Raw genomic sequence first — 15,067 nt, 5'->3', positions numbered from 1 at the left:
AGAAAGAAATGAAACTCAGACTTTAGCTCTGAGAAGCTTATCAGCATTAAGTTTGAGTATTTCAGTGTGACAGGCAAGTGTGGAAACCCACCCAGATCTAGTTACAACTTGTTGGGGTAATAGCTGTCTGCTTTCACATAATTTACTTCTTTAAAAAAAATCACTTTTGTGGCTTCTAATTTCACGCTTAGACTGTGCTCACATGTGAAAGTATTTATAATTGCTTGGAAATGGCACACCAAACATAACCTGCAGAACTTAATTCTCCCAGTAAATACACCAGGTGCATGGTGTGATTGTTGGAGTTGTTTTGTGCAGGGCCAGGGGGTGTTTGTGGGTCCCTTCCAACTCAGGATATTCCATGATTCTATGATATGGGTGTGCTTCAGTGCACAAAAAAACTATAGATAAGTTCATCCAGCTGTTTGAAGGACATAAGTGTGGTGATGGTGTTTTTGTCAGGTTTTTGGCTTTTTGGGGTTTTTTTTGAGATGCATAGATTTTCATAGGGTACCTTGGAGGCTTTGTTGCAAAGTCACTTGTTTTATCTCTGTGTAGGTTTTCTTAGTTTTTCTTTCAAGTAAAGGAAGAATCTCTCCCACAAAAAGATGAAATTAAATTCTGGTTGTGTTAAGACTGTCACTGTGAACATAGAGAATTAATGGATCAGGAGCTGAAGGAAGTGTTGTCTTGACATCATGTTTATCTTGCACACATTAGCTGCTAGTTTGACAAAATCTCAATATATGCAAACTTTTCCTCCCTGTGCAGAGTGAAGATTTCCACATATATACACAGTACTGCACCAACTACCCAAGGTAGGAATTATGGATTTCTTTTCTTCCTTTGTCCCTTGGCCAGTTTGTGTAATGCAAGTTCCACTCCATGAAAAAAAAAAAAAAGTCAGCTTCTCCTCTTCCTAAATTGGGTGGAATTTACCTTTTATGTAAAAAAAGAAGAAAAAAAAATTTAATGAAGTTTTGTTTCATCTTGTGGTTCACTGCATTACCCTTCTTTAGAAAATTATGGTCTTACTCTGCAATGCTGCTTATAGAATTTCCAGTAAGAGAGACTGGTTGCATGTCAAGGGAGAACATAGCTGAATGCACAAGATAATTTTAAAAAAAGCCAAACCAAACAACAGAAACAGCAGTTATTGGAATGGGAACCTGCTGCCCCTTTTTACAAGCTGAAAAGGAAGCAATTCTTTACTTTACCTACAGACTTATGGAAACAGAGTGTCTTAAAGCCGTGTATGGATATTTTTAGGTCTGTGGCTGTGCTGACAGAGTGCATGAGGAACAAGGCACTGGCCAAGTTCTTCAGAGAGCGGCAAGAAGCGCTGCAGCACTCTCTGCCCCTGGGCTCTTACCTCTTGAAACCTGTCCAGCGCATCCTCAAGTACCACCTGCTTCTGCATGTAAGAAATGTATTTCATTTTGGGCTGCTGCACGTCGGGGTTCCTTCCTCTGGTAGAAGGCTTGGTGGTTAGAAAGGTTCTGGTTTTCCTTAAATGCTCATCCTTTTGTGGGTATTTGATTTCAACATGTGGAGGCTTTCTGTCTTTGTCACTTCACACCATATGCATCTATTTGGAGCGGAGAATTTATGGTAATTATTTTAGACACATGGCATCAGTCTTTGCATCCAAATAATTAACACTTTTTTTGTATGCTGGTCTGTAATTCTGAAGTTGTTCGGAAAATTCTTGTCATGATTAAACATTTTGTACACAAATTTATTGCTCCAATGAAGAACAATGCTTTTCCACATGTTGCAATGCTGGGGGTGGTTGAAAAAGGACTAAATACATATAAACACCCTGACTGCTAAGAATTTTGTGGAGAGGAATGATGGAGGAAGTGGGAACTCTTTCCACATTCAGTGAATTGACTTAAGCAAGTTTTGGAAATTCATGCTTTATTGTTAACATTTTCCACATATGTTACCTATTACCGAGTCATGTTCTAGTGAAGTGTAAAGACACTGATCCTTATTTTAAATGCCTGGTGCTTTTCTACTCTCCAACTGTAAAGCAGAGTGTAGTGTAATTCCATCAGGGTTTTGTAAGTAGAAATGTTCTGCGTTGTAGGAAAGCCATTAAATGCTGTCTGAAAGATCTCCTGTCAGTGTGCTGTGCTCCCTTTCTGTGCCTCTCTGGTCACACTGGCTGCTTCAAGTGTCCTTGCTGCTAAACTGGCCCCAAAGGCTTGATTTGTTTGTCATCTTGTGTTAATCAAATTGATACCTACATGCATCACTAACAAAGGCAGGAACGTTGCCTTCGAGTGATTGCAAAGCACAGACAGAACAGTACAGATAAAAACACAGTACTGCATTCGACTGGGAAAATTCACTTAGGAATAAGGGGACTGGTTTTTTTTCCCTTTGTCTTAGGAAATAGAAAACCACCTTGACAAGGACACGGAAGGCTATGATGTGGTGCTGGATGCCATAGATACCATGCAGAGAGTGGCATGGCATATAAATGACATGAAGAGGAAACATGAACATGCCATCAGGCTCCAGGTGAGTTCCCAGAGAGATTTTATGGGTGCTTGTGAGCTGGTTTTGTCAATATATATGCAATTAACATATTTTAGTTTATCTTTTCTTTTAATCTTTGTCAGTCATAATTTAGACTGCTGTTGAGCATGCCTGTGGCTGTTTGATCTTGGAAACGATGGTCATAACTGCTGCAGGAAAATCTCAGACATCTCTAACCTACAAGCAGCATCCTGTAAAGCATTTTTTTTGCAGTAATATGGAACTTAAGATAACTCTTCTTTCTTCCTTTCCCTCAATTGTACAGGACTGCTGTACAACCCTAGGGCATGGCTTTGTTCAGAAATCCTGTGGTTTCCGATTTCTTCCCTTTGTGCTGATTAATTTTGTTTTGAGGCATTTCTTTTGCTGATTCTTGTTTAAGTACTTTCCTCTTGGGTTTTAGAAAACTCATTATCGGTTGCTTTGTGAAAAGCATAAACCTAGAAACATGATACTTGGAAAAACTCTAGCTTCGCTTCAGATAAAGATTTTTGAAGGAGAAGAAACAAAAGCTACACCCTGAGTAATTTTTGTCATCAAGAGCAAGGAGCAAGCTCTTTTGTAGAATTTATGCTCTCATTCTGTTTCCTAGTTCCCAGTGAATCCCACTTCTATACTACATTTTCAATATTTATATCACTTTAAGTAAAACTGCGAGGGTTTTTTGTTTATAAAAGGGAGTAATAAGCTTATCCCATTTCAGAAATCCATATAATGTAATTCTTTGCCCATTTTTTTAACATTAAATTTATTCACCCATTTTGTGGTTTTCTTCTTTTTTCTATTTTGGGTTTTTTTAATGATTGTTTATTTTTTGTATTGCTGTTGTTCATGTGTAAGGGAAATTTTACAATGTCTTGCCTGCAGCAGGGTAACCTTTGCCACAGATTGCTGGAAATACATGCTAATGACTTTTAACAACAGTCTGCTATAAATCTGAGTAACTATATTCAGAAGTAAATAGGGGTTAAATGCTTTTGGAAAAAACAAAAGCTTATTTTTTTATTTATTGAGCTCAGCTGGCAAATGTTTGGGTTTGTGGAAAATGTTTATGTTCATAGTTCCCCCTTAAAAATGTAAAAACTACTTCTGCAGCCATAGGGATAGGCCTTCTGTGGGCTGTCACACTGCAATGTGGTCTGCAAGTACTGCAACAGCAGTTCCTGCACAAAGTGTCCCTCAAGAGTGGTGGACTTCATCCCTGTGCTGTATCCTGACTTATTAACAAGCTCCTGGAGAGATCTGATACAATGCAACATTTTTTAAATCTTGGTTTTGCCTTCTTTTTTTAACAACTGTCTGTATAGTCCAAAGTTGTCTCCTTTGGGGTTTTATTCCTGTGAATGCTTTAGCCAGCATTGGAGCTTCAAATGGACTGGGAAGTTTTCCAGCTGAAAACTCTGTTAAAGTCTGATGTTCTAGAGTGACCAACCTGGGATGAGGCAATCTGTCCCTGCTTTGCTAATGCTGCCAGGTTTAAAGTCCAGTGGATGTTTTTAAACAGTTCCCTAGTTAAAAGTTTAGCCTCCTTTTAGAATTTGATGTCCCATGCTTAAGTCCTATGTCATTACCATTGACAGAAACATAAGCAGTTTAAGGAAACAGAATAGCCATATCTAAGTGACACAGTCTTGTGGAGATGTTCTTAGATGCTTCTCCAAGCTTTTTTTTTTTCCTTAAATAATAAATAAGGTGAGAAATATCTGTGGTATCTACACAAATCATTAATATACAAGCAAATATTCAGATGTTCAGTTGACTGAATCACTTGTGGTTGTTTAGTCTTCTGAGAATCATCTCTTCAATCCAAACACCTCACAGAAGTGTCTTCTGTCATGCGCCTATGGGACATGGCATTATAATTAATTCAGTGGGAGACCACACAACCTCAGGAGGGTACCCAGGGTGAGAGGGAGGTGTTAAGAGGGATTGGTTGAGGACATGAAGGAGAGTGTGAGAGAGACTGATGACTGAATGTTTCTGGGAGCAAGGGGAGCAGAGGTTGTGCTCTTTTATTACAGACTGCCCCAAGGAGTTCAGGGCTCTTTTGGGTCCATGTAAAGGCAGTAAGGACTCAGGGCTGTTTAGTGTGGGCTTTGCAGTGAGCCTCCAAGCACCTGGCTGCAATGTTACACATAACCTACCAGCCTCAGGATTGGTGTCTGGTGACTTTCTGCTGTTGGATGCTAAACATTGTGTAGGAGAGTGCAAATGGCCTCAGCAGATCATTTGGGTCTTTTGTTTCAACAAGGTCTCTGAAATTAATTTTGCATGTTGTTCTTTGATGTGTTGCAGGAGATACAGAGTTTGCTCACTAACTGGAAAGGGCCAGACCTTACGAGTTACGGGGAGCTGGTGTTAGAGGGAACGTTCCGCATTCAGCGAGCCAAAAATGAGCGCACGCTGTTCCTCTTTGACAAGATGCTGCTGATTACAAAAAAGAGAGATGAAATGTTTGCGTACAAAGCTCACATACTGGTATGTCAGAGAGCAGGTGGTAATGTGCTGTCTACAGGTCTCCCTAAAACTCCTCTGTGATTCACATTGTTTCCTCTCTTTGTTGCAGTGTGGAAACCTGATGCTTGTTGAAGTAATACCAAAGGAACCACTTAGCTTTAGTGTCTTCCACTACAAAAATCCTAAGATGCAACATACTGTCCAGGTACCACAGAAACCCCCCTGCCCACTGGGTAATGTGGCTCATGTCCATATGGTATTTATGGCCCTGCATAGTGCAGGAATGAATTTTGCTCATGGTGCCCAATTTTTTTATCAGGCAAAGTCGCAGCAAGACAAGCGCCTTTGGATTCTTCACTTGAAGAGGTTAATTCTAGAAAATCATCCTGCTAAAATTCCTGCCAAGGTAAAAAAAAAAAAAGCAAAACCAAAAACTAAGCAAACAAAAAATGCAAACAAAATCACAAGACACCTCCTTGTATGGGTGCTGACTTAAAACACTGATGCATGCAATATACAGAGAGCTTAGACTCCAGGATGTGAATTAATGTGTTGTTTCCTTATATCTTTAAAAGTTCCTCAGAACTAATGGGAAAGTTCCGCTATAATTATCTGCAGGGCTTGGTATGGGAATAGAAGAATGGGTTAGCAGCATTTGCTTGCCAAGACAAAAGTAGCAGAGGTGCAATGTCAGAAAGCTTCACTCTAGGAGCACATTTTAGCTTGATGCTGCCTGTCTGCAGTGCACTGGGATGCACTGTTTGCAGTACTGTAGGTTTTTTAATCAGTCTTGGTTAGGTATCATAGCAGTGAAGCCATTGGCAACACGCACTTCACTGCAGCTACACACACCCATCCTCAACCCAGCATCCTTAGCTGGGACATTGGCCCTTTTTGGTGGGATAGCTAGAGAGCTTTTTGGCAAAAAAATGAGGCATTGATATCATATCCATAGCTATAATATCTTGGAATGAGGAAATCGCCTCCTCTTATTTATGGAATCCACTCTTAGAGCTTCAGGTGATGTCTGCCAGTGTAACATACAGCACCTCTCAAAGGGTGTTAACTCTCATTAATTCTTGCCAAGACACAGCAGACATTGACTGGTGGAGAAACAGGATTTTTTTTTCACACTGAGTTTACTCTTTGTTTTTCAGTTTCCCTGACTGTTTTTTTACTCAGTTCTATGCCGTAATGGCTAAAAAATGTTACCTGTGACTGACATGCACCATACTGTACTAACATGCATTTTCAGCAGTGTGACAAAAAGAGACTTATGGAAGAAAAAAGCACTAGCAGGTCCTATTGCTAATTCACCTCTTTTTGTTAACAAAGTCTATTGAAAGACTAATGTTTATGCTAGTATCCACACTTACACTGTAAATACTCTATTAGGTTATTAAAAAAGTACAGCATGATCTTGGCCTTTGTATCATTATTTTATTATTAAGTTATTTCTTACACAATTTTTATTTTAGCTGTAGAAAAAAAATGTGAAACAAAAAATATTTTTTTCTTAGAGAAATAACTTCACTTGAGAAAGGAAAAGTCTAGTGAAATAAATCTTTGAGATTATATGTACATTTTAGTGGTTTTTTTTTTCCTGTCGAACTGGTAATTGCTTGTTGTGAGATTTCAGTCTGCCCAGCTTCTGGAGAATGCAATAGTAGTCCACATGTGACGCCTGGTGGAAAATTACCAAACTGCACCTGTACAAGGGCAAGCATCTGAGACAGGATATTTCAGTTTAGGTTGTTTTCTTACTTAGTAGCTGATATGCTTCCTAAAACACCCAGATTTTTTTTTTTTCTACTAAAAAAGGGACAAATTTTAAGCAATCAGGAGATGCTCTTTATCCTGCATCAATCTTACTTAAACCAAATTAGGATTTGTTTTGACACACACTCTTCCTCTCCTTGCGCTGCCTCTGCAGAGGTGAGCACGCAAGACAGCGTGCTCACTGGGGGCAGTGAACAACAGGTTTTGTGTGCAGACCTGGAGATAAACTCTGCTGAGTTCCTGCCACCAAAATTTTCCTCCCCGTATGAAACATGTCCAGTGTACAGAGAAGAACAAAAAATACAAACCAAAAAAATAATGCTGCTAACCATATTTATTAGTTCCCAAATTAAAATTGCTGTTATTTTCATACAAGTTCACTACTGTCTGTAATATGCAATGCAACTTGCCCTGCTGCTGTCAGTTTTAACTTCTTCATTTGTTACTTTTTCTCTTCCAGGCCAAACAGGCAATTCTCGAAATGGATGCCATACGTAAGTTGGTTCTTTTTCCCTTTTGTTTTAAAAATTAATAAAACCATATTCAGCATTTTGGCTTTAGCTGTGGATGTCATCTGAAATGGAAGAATGCCAGGCTTATGTTCCTTGAATTATGACCCTGCTGGAAAAGGCAAAATTAGATGCAGATCCTGTGGAGTTTGTTGGGAAGGCTCTGACTGAGAAACTGGCAGACAGACATGATGGTGGTGGATAAATGTTCCTGGGTTAGCCCTCTGGAGCCAGCCCCAGCTACATGGGTAAAGCATTCCCATGGCTGCCTGGGAGCCAGCTGCCCTAGCAGCATATCTTGCTTGTGTAGCTTCAGGCTCTGATGGGGTGCAGCTGGATTAGGCATAAAGGGATGATGGCACTGCCTCCAAAGAGAGCTACCAAGGTGTGTGAAGTGCCATCCTTGTCACTCTCTTATTCCCTGTGCCTCTGCTTGTTCCTCAGATCACCCAGGCTTCCACTATAGCCCTGAGGGAGAAATGAAATCGCCATACCAGCCTAAGGATGGCACTGCTCCTCACAGAGTGAGACGGAAATCAGGTGAATAAACTCATTTATACCCTAGATGACAAAAGGAAAAACAAGCAGGGTTGTTTTAGGGGTGGATTAGGCTGGGTACATGGAAATGGTTTTTAATCTGCACTCCAGGCAGTTTAACATGGTACAGTATCTCTCCAATGTGGATGAAGTATCTTATTAACCGTTTGTCGTTCTTGTAATTTTTTTTTACCTACTGGATTTAATTTAAGGAATATACATTTGTAATGGTGAATGTATAAAAAACAGTTAGTACTCTCTAACAGATTAAAGTGCATATGCAGTAAGGCCTGTCACATTATTTAAATTTGACATCCCTCCTTTACTGCAGTTATTATTGTCTCAGAAGTGGTCCATCCTGATTATGATAGGCTTATTATTTCAAAACATGATTACTATCTATACTTAGTGTCATCTTTGCCTTATGAATAATAGAGATTTGAGAGGTGGTTTTGCTGAGTCTGGGCTTTTTTTGCCCTCGTAGCTCAAACATTTATCTATAATTACTCTCAAAGACACTACCAATGTCTTTGTAGTTGGGTGACTTCATATTGCAGTCCCTATGTTCCCCTCTTTGTGTCCCTAAAGACGTTTCCAATTTGGTGTGTAACACTGGATATTGGGAATAACTTAAACAAGGCTCATGTGAGTATTGATGTAATGATTTAACATACAGCAACATTTGTGCAGTCAAGTTCTAATTATGTTTGAGGTATTTTCTCCTTTGTTTCTGAGGTGTTTGCACACCTTTGTTGCATTGGTGCTGCTCTTTCTGTGAAATGAAGAATACAAAATGTTTCTACTGATCAAAGGGCCCTCCTATGTAATCTTCAGCTACTTACACTTTCTAAGCCCATCTAAGACTTTGGTACCTTATGCATATTTCAAACAGAAAACCTCTAACACTGCAGAGCAGTAACAGAGGTGATATGGTCTTTTGAAAGCAGGAATCTTTGCATGGGATAAAATTTATGTATGCCTAGATGAATGGAGGGCAACAGCTATTGCATTAAGAAACAAGTAAATGCTTTGGTAACAGCTGTAGATTTGATACTTCAACAGACCATCTTTGTGAGGAAATTTTGCAATAAAGAAATTAAAATCTGGCTTCACTGTGTGGGCTCAGAAGCTTAAATTTTTATATACATGTTAAAAAAAAGTTGTTCAGCTGTTACACAGCTTTCTTTGGAGTGCCACAGTGGGTAAACTGTTGTTGTCTTTTTCAGAACCCTCATCTAGAGTCCATAAAGTTTTGAAGTCAAATGGTAAGATATTTTGTGTATTGTTTACTGACCTGGTGCTCCTGTACTTTGTAAAACAACTGAAGACAGAATCTTTTTTCTTGTAACTGTCCCTAAATACATTAAGGGGAGGAAGAGGAATTTTTTGAGGAAAAAAAGCCAAACCCAAAATGTTAGTGTTTAAATCTAATATCTGCTTTTCCACACTTGGGGGATTGGTCCTGTAAACATCCTAGGAACTAAACACACCAAGTCTTGGCAATTGTGAACAGTTCCTAAAATCACAGCAGTGCTGCAGAATAAGGGCCTCAGGTGGAACTCTGGTAAAGCTCATGCTGTCTCTGCTTTATCAGAAATCCCCATATAGTCTGTTTGCTCAATTGCTGCTTCATTCAGCCCCCTTTGGGGAATTCATAATTGGGGTAGCATTAAAACGGGCATAGCCTGACACCAGTTTGATTATTCATTGATGTGTTTTTGTTTTCAGATGTAAGCCCAGACATGCAGAAGGTAAGCCATTTCTTAAATGCCTTGTTTTAGCCCATTCATATGACTTTAGAGCACAGTGTTTACTGGAGAATCTGTATCTTCTTGGTTGTGTTGACCTTAAGAATGAAAACAAACCCATAAATGTTATTTAGCATCTCAAATAAGATTACTGGAATGAAAAAAGTAGAAATACAGCTTACTATTTTGGGAATATTTAATAAAGAAGGAAATCAGCAATCCATATATGGTTGTGGTTTATAATACAGTCCAATCAATTAGTAGTGCTACAGGATACTTAAAAATACCACTAGAATCAAGGAAGTGCAGTGTATAAAAATAGTGTTTATTCTTTGGCTCATATTACCTTATTAAATACAACTGAAAGTTTCAACTTAGTCTGAGATATAGATATATATAGATATAGATATATGTAATGATGTATCTCCAAACAGAGCACATGCAGCTTGAGCAGATTGTAATGAACATTTTTAAGTTTTACATTTTCTGTAAGAATTTGTATGGAAATTCCCAGTGCAATTTGAAAGTCTCATTTTGAATTTCAAGTCTTGCGGTTTTATTTAAGATGGAATTTTTAAAAGTGTGTGTGTGTTATAAACAGAGTGCATTAGGTATTACTTCATTGTCATGCCATAATATTGAAGCCCAGGATTCGGTGTGAATGGGGTCTTTTGCATATATTTTTTCAGTTCTAAATATTACATGGAAAAGTACTGGTTGTTGTACTTACTTCTTTGTAAATCTCACTTCAGTGCAGCTAACTGACTGTAGGCTAAACATTGTCTGTGAGTCTGATGTAAGAGGATCTTACTGAAATATAGAATCTCTAAAAACTTCTAATCAAAGTTTCATGGGTTTTTTTAAAGCGGATGGGCATTGAAGGAGCCCTGTTATCTCAAGCCACCAAACTAGGATCGAGTGAAGCCCTGCTGAATTCTAGGAAAAAGGTTTCACTGGAATCCAGTGGGCTGGAGAGCCAGTTTCAAGAGTCTATTGAACCAGCCTACAGTAGTGATCACGATGAAACTCTTCAGACTTCTGCAACAGAACAGATTGATGCTGATGATGAAGAAGAGTCTGAACAGGTAGGAAAAAGTGGGGAAAAATAAAACTTTTTTTTTTTGTGGAGAATGGAAGAAGGATTAAAATTATATATAAAACAGGCAGGAATGCATTGCAAATGTTTACAACTTCCTCTCCTCAGAAACATTTTAATTTAGACTTCACACAATACTCACTTGCATTTTAACAGAGAAGACGTAAAAACCCCTACACAGAGGGAGAAATTCCCACTACTTGAATTTTACTTACTCCTTTGCAGTCCTCCAGCCTGGTTGTTACAGGAAAGTTTTACCTGTTGCACACAACTGGCTTTTCCTTGTTTCTTCAGCTGATGCCATGCAAAAAACTTTTTAGGCCTCATGCAGAGACAGTGCTTTCAAAGCAAGGACTTGAATATTATACTGAGATTCAGACACTGCTGCATGTGATGGGATGTTTCTTGATCTGTGAGCCTCTGGCAGTAGCTATGAATGTGTGAACTTGAATATGAGAAGTTTTGAGTACGATTTATGAAAATGAGAGTCTTTATCTCCTACTACTGCACAAATGGTAGTTTTTTCTTACTTGGTATGATGTTTCCACACATATGTAATACCTTTGAAAGGCTAAAAATCCAACTTCAAAATGTGGCTGCGTTAAAGAATCTAGATTTTCAGTTTATTTGGTTTAGTTGATACTGAGGTCATATCGTTGTGTGGCTCATCTGTTTTATGAATTATATGAAACCAGTGATTGAGATTCTTTTTGAAGCTGATTGCATTTCCTCTTTGAAATTACACTATTTGCATTATAAATATTTCATAAAATAGTATCTTGTACCAGTGTTGTGCAGTGACTTGTAATTCCCCCTCTTGCCAACATAAGTAAGAACGAAAGAATGAGTAAGCACAAAAAATACCACAAAAAACTGATACTATTAGCTTAGTGGTTACTACTACATGTGGCAATTGTACTTTTACAGGTTTTATAAGCTCTGAATAATTCTTGTGGCAGTGCTAACAACTCATAAACTGCTTCATCTCCCAGTATAGGTCCCTGGCCTGTTGTAGCTCCTAGTAATTCCTCTGAACCAGACTGTACAAAGAACTGTAGGTTTTATTACCTCTCACATTTTTTTCTTTAAAATCACAGCAAAACTCACTGCAGAAATCAAAAGGGGGAAGAAAAAGACTTAATAGTCAAGCTGCTGAAAATGTTGAAAAACGAAGAAGTCTCAATCTCAATAAATGTGAAATGCAGGTAAGTAATTATTATTTTTTTACTTCTATTTTGCTATGCATCATAGGTATGTCAAAGAAATGTTTTCTCTAGGTTGACAGATACATCATCTTCTGTTTATCAATGTTCATATCATTAAAATATTCATGTCTGTGACAAAAGACTATTTCTTTTGGAGGCTGGGAAAAACAAGTAGCTAACTAAACCAATCAGCATTAGCTGAACACAAAAGGAATTATCTTTCCCTCTCTCCCCCAAATTCTGGCCAGTAATATCTAAAGCATCCTTTATGTTGGCATTAGGGAGCACATGGCCTTGCTGTAAATTAGATCTGGATGAAAACTTACACTAAAAAAAAAAAAAGACATTCAATGGCATGTGCTAGAGAGCATAAGATTCCTTTCTGCTAGGGTTATAGGCAAGGAAAAGGAGAAGAACAAAACTTTTGGCACAAGCCCAGAGTCAGATTAGCTTAATCCAACTGTGAAACTGCAGAGTTAGCATAAAAGGTTTAATCCAACTCCTGCCAAACAGATTTGCCTTTAATTACTCATGCATTAATGTAAGCTACTGTCTTGTATTTGAAGTAAGATGTTATTAAACACCAAGAGTAAACTCCGAGCCATGGTAAGGATTAGGAGGCAAAGCAGTCTGGCACTGCCACCTTGGCTCCCTCACTCTCTGTTGGAGAGAGCACTTGCCCTGCCCATCTCCATGTGATTCTCTGCTGCAAGACAGACTGGCGCTGTGGCAGTCCTGTGAAAAGAGGGAATTGCTGTGTTATTACAGGGATATGCTAATATTACCTGCAAATTTCAAATCTCCACAGAGCTCCAAGGACCCTTCGGATGAGGAGTCAATGCAGTTGAATACCGATCTTCCATTTTCCTGCTCAGCTAGGCAGCCACAGTCTCCTAGACAGTTCAGCACACCCCAGAGCAACTCTCTGATCATGAATATCCTGGGGGGAAGTACCTCTGTCAGAAACATCTGGACGGACCATCAGATCAGGCAGGCATTGTTCCCCAGCCGGCGCCCACCTTATGAGAACGAAGACGATGAAGATGATTACCAGATGTTTGTACCATCAGCGTCTACATCCACCACAAGCTCAGCTCCTGGTGGAGAAAGGAGGGGCTCTTCTGGCCGTCCATGCAGCTGGCACTTGGGGCAAGTGCAGCAAAACGAGACTTCCAGCCCCACTCGTCACAAAATCATTAGACGGGCCAGTAGTGCTGGTGAAAGCAACACGTGTCCAGCCAGCGCCAGGTGCAGAACAGGGGAGCGTGGCTCTCGGAGGGAGGTGAAGACAGCAGAGGGGAGCAGTAGGAATGCGTATCCTGAGTCTTCAGAGGAGCTGACTATCGATGATATTGAACATGTTTATGATAATATAAGCTATGAAGACTTAAAGCTGATGGGTCTGACAAGAAGAGAGGAGACACCCTATGGTCCCCGGAGATCCGCTAGAGACTCTCTGTATGAGGCTGAAAACAAAAGCAGCTCAGATTCAACTTCCAAAAAGACAACAGCAAATCAAAAGAGGACCTCCGTTCATGCTAGCAGGGAGGAGATACTGCTCAGTAAAGAAGCACCAACTTCAAGTTTGGATGAGCTCAGAATTATTGAAGACAACATTTATGACACCATACGGCTTCCAGAAACATCTCTATTGAGTTTTAAACGTGACTCCTTAAAATCCTCTAAAAGGAGGAGTTTTTTGGAAAAAGACTTTGCATATTGTGACAATCTGCAACATTTTGTTTCTGAGGAGAGTCTGCAGTTCAGTGAAGATGAAAGCTCTTACCATCGTGTGCCCATTGACACTGACTATTTGAGCTTAGTCGATAGCTCCTCCAACTCTGACTCACTGTCGCATAAGTCTGCAGCAGACAAACTCTCAGAGGAAGTAGACGAGATTTGGAACGACCTGGAGAACTACATCAAGAAAAATGAGGAAAAGACAAGGGACCGTGTCCTTGCAGCCTTTCCTGTTTGTAAAGATGACATGCAGGAAAGGCTGCATGCTGGTAGCACACCTCAACTGAGTAAAGATGTAGAGTACTCACTGTCTACTCTCTCTCTGCCAGAAACTCCCATTTTCCCTAAAACTGTGAAGCCCAGGGCTGCCACCATAAGTGAGGCTAATCTCAGGCTTGAAGACACTACACCATGCAAGGAGAACTCTTTTATGAGTTTGAACAGATCTTCCTTCTCCAGTGAGATGCCTTTTGTAGATAGTCCATATGAGCCTGTCAGCAGTGTTCTGTCCAGCACACCTGCAGAGGGTGTGGAAAATGACTTGGCTGTTATGGATAAAACAAAGAACAGAGTTTTTATGATGGCAAGACAGTACAGTCAAAAAATTAAGAAGGCTAACCAGCTTTTGAAAGTTAAAAGTCCAGAGCAGGAACAGCCAGCTAGCAGACAACAGAAACTGAAACACAGAGATCTTGCTGCTATTCTGGAGGAGAAAAAACAAGGAGGTCCTGCTATTGGTATGTTAAAAACATTTCTGTACAGATACATTTCTTCAGTAACTTTCAGTGAACTTTGTGTTCTGAACTGGAAGATTATGAATTTTTCGCACCTTGGTCATTGAGTATCAGGATCGTATTTTCTGTATTACAAGTGAAATTAATTTTCTCAGACTGCTTTAACGTGAATGGTCCTTTATATCTCATTTCTTGTTGCTTGATAACTTTGGGAAGAAATAGCAGGGCAGTGTCAGAAAAGAGCAATTCAGCTGAGGCTAGAAGTAGAAATCATGCCTGAAGCACTATTGGCCTCCCTACAGAAAAGCAGTTATTTCCTTTAATAGCGTGATCTTTAGAGTTTGACTAAACCAGTGTTTTTTCAAGTTGGTCTGCCTTCTAACAGGTCACATATATTTGCTCAGGTGCCATTCAAAATCATACCCATAAGCATAAGGAATGTGGTCAGATAAGAAAGAACTGATAATCTTTCTATCAGCTAATGAATGTGCAAAGTCATGGATATGCAACAGGTCTGGAACTATTTTTGTCCATGATCAATTGAAACAAACGAAAGATGGGGAGCCAGCAGACTCCATGCACCAGAGTGTCATTCTTGCTTTCTTGTGATATTTTTAAAATTGCCTAAATATCTTATTTACCAGGCCATTTTTAGAATGTTCTTTTCCATTTTAACATGAAACAAGCAGCATATTATTGGAACCATGTGCTGCAT

General features: G+C 39.4%; 1 protein-coding gene across 1 annotated transcript in view; it reads left to right on the top strand.

Annotated features, from left to right (window-relative positions):
* PLEKHG1 (pleckstrin homology and RhoGEF domain containing G1) overlaps positions 1 to 15,067 on the top strand; it is a 125,882-nt gene that overhangs the window by 107,369 nt on the left and 3,446 nt on the right. The window contains exons 7-19 of the mRNA XM_054280196.1: positions 772 to 818; positions 1,270 to 1,420; positions 2,398 to 2,529; positions 4,843 to 5,025; positions 5,114 to 5,209; positions 5,324 to 5,410; positions 7,244 to 7,277; positions 7,737 to 7,832; positions 9,056 to 9,094; positions 9,558 to 9,580; positions 10,444 to 10,662; positions 11,771 to 11,878; positions 12,687 to 14,355. Coding sequence (XP_054136171.1) covers positions 772 to 818; positions 1,270 to 1,420; positions 2,398 to 2,529; positions 4,843 to 5,025; positions 5,114 to 5,209; positions 5,324 to 5,410; positions 7,244 to 7,277; positions 7,737 to 7,832; positions 9,056 to 9,094; positions 9,558 to 9,580; positions 10,444 to 10,662; positions 11,771 to 11,878; positions 12,687 to 14,355 — 2,884 coding nt within the window. The remainder of the gene's footprint in view (positions 1 to 771; positions 819 to 1,269; positions 1,421 to 2,397; positions 2,530 to 4,842; positions 5,026 to 5,113; positions 5,210 to 5,323; positions 5,411 to 7,243; positions 7,278 to 7,736; positions 7,833 to 9,055; positions 9,095 to 9,557; positions 9,581 to 10,443; positions 10,663 to 11,770; positions 11,879 to 12,686; positions 14,356 to 15,067) is intronic.

Source organism: Melozone crissalis, unplaced genomic scaffold (genome assembly GCF_028551555.1).
Source record: "Melozone crissalis strain CALT ecotype California unplaced genomic scaffold, PUWL_Pcris_2 ptg000027l_1, whole genome shotgun sequence".
Classification (NCBI taxonomy): domain Eukaryota; kingdom Metazoa; phylum Chordata; class Aves; order Passeriformes; family Passerellidae; genus Melozone; species Melozone crissalis.
This window is presented reverse-complemented; position numbering and strand designations above follow the sequence as displayed.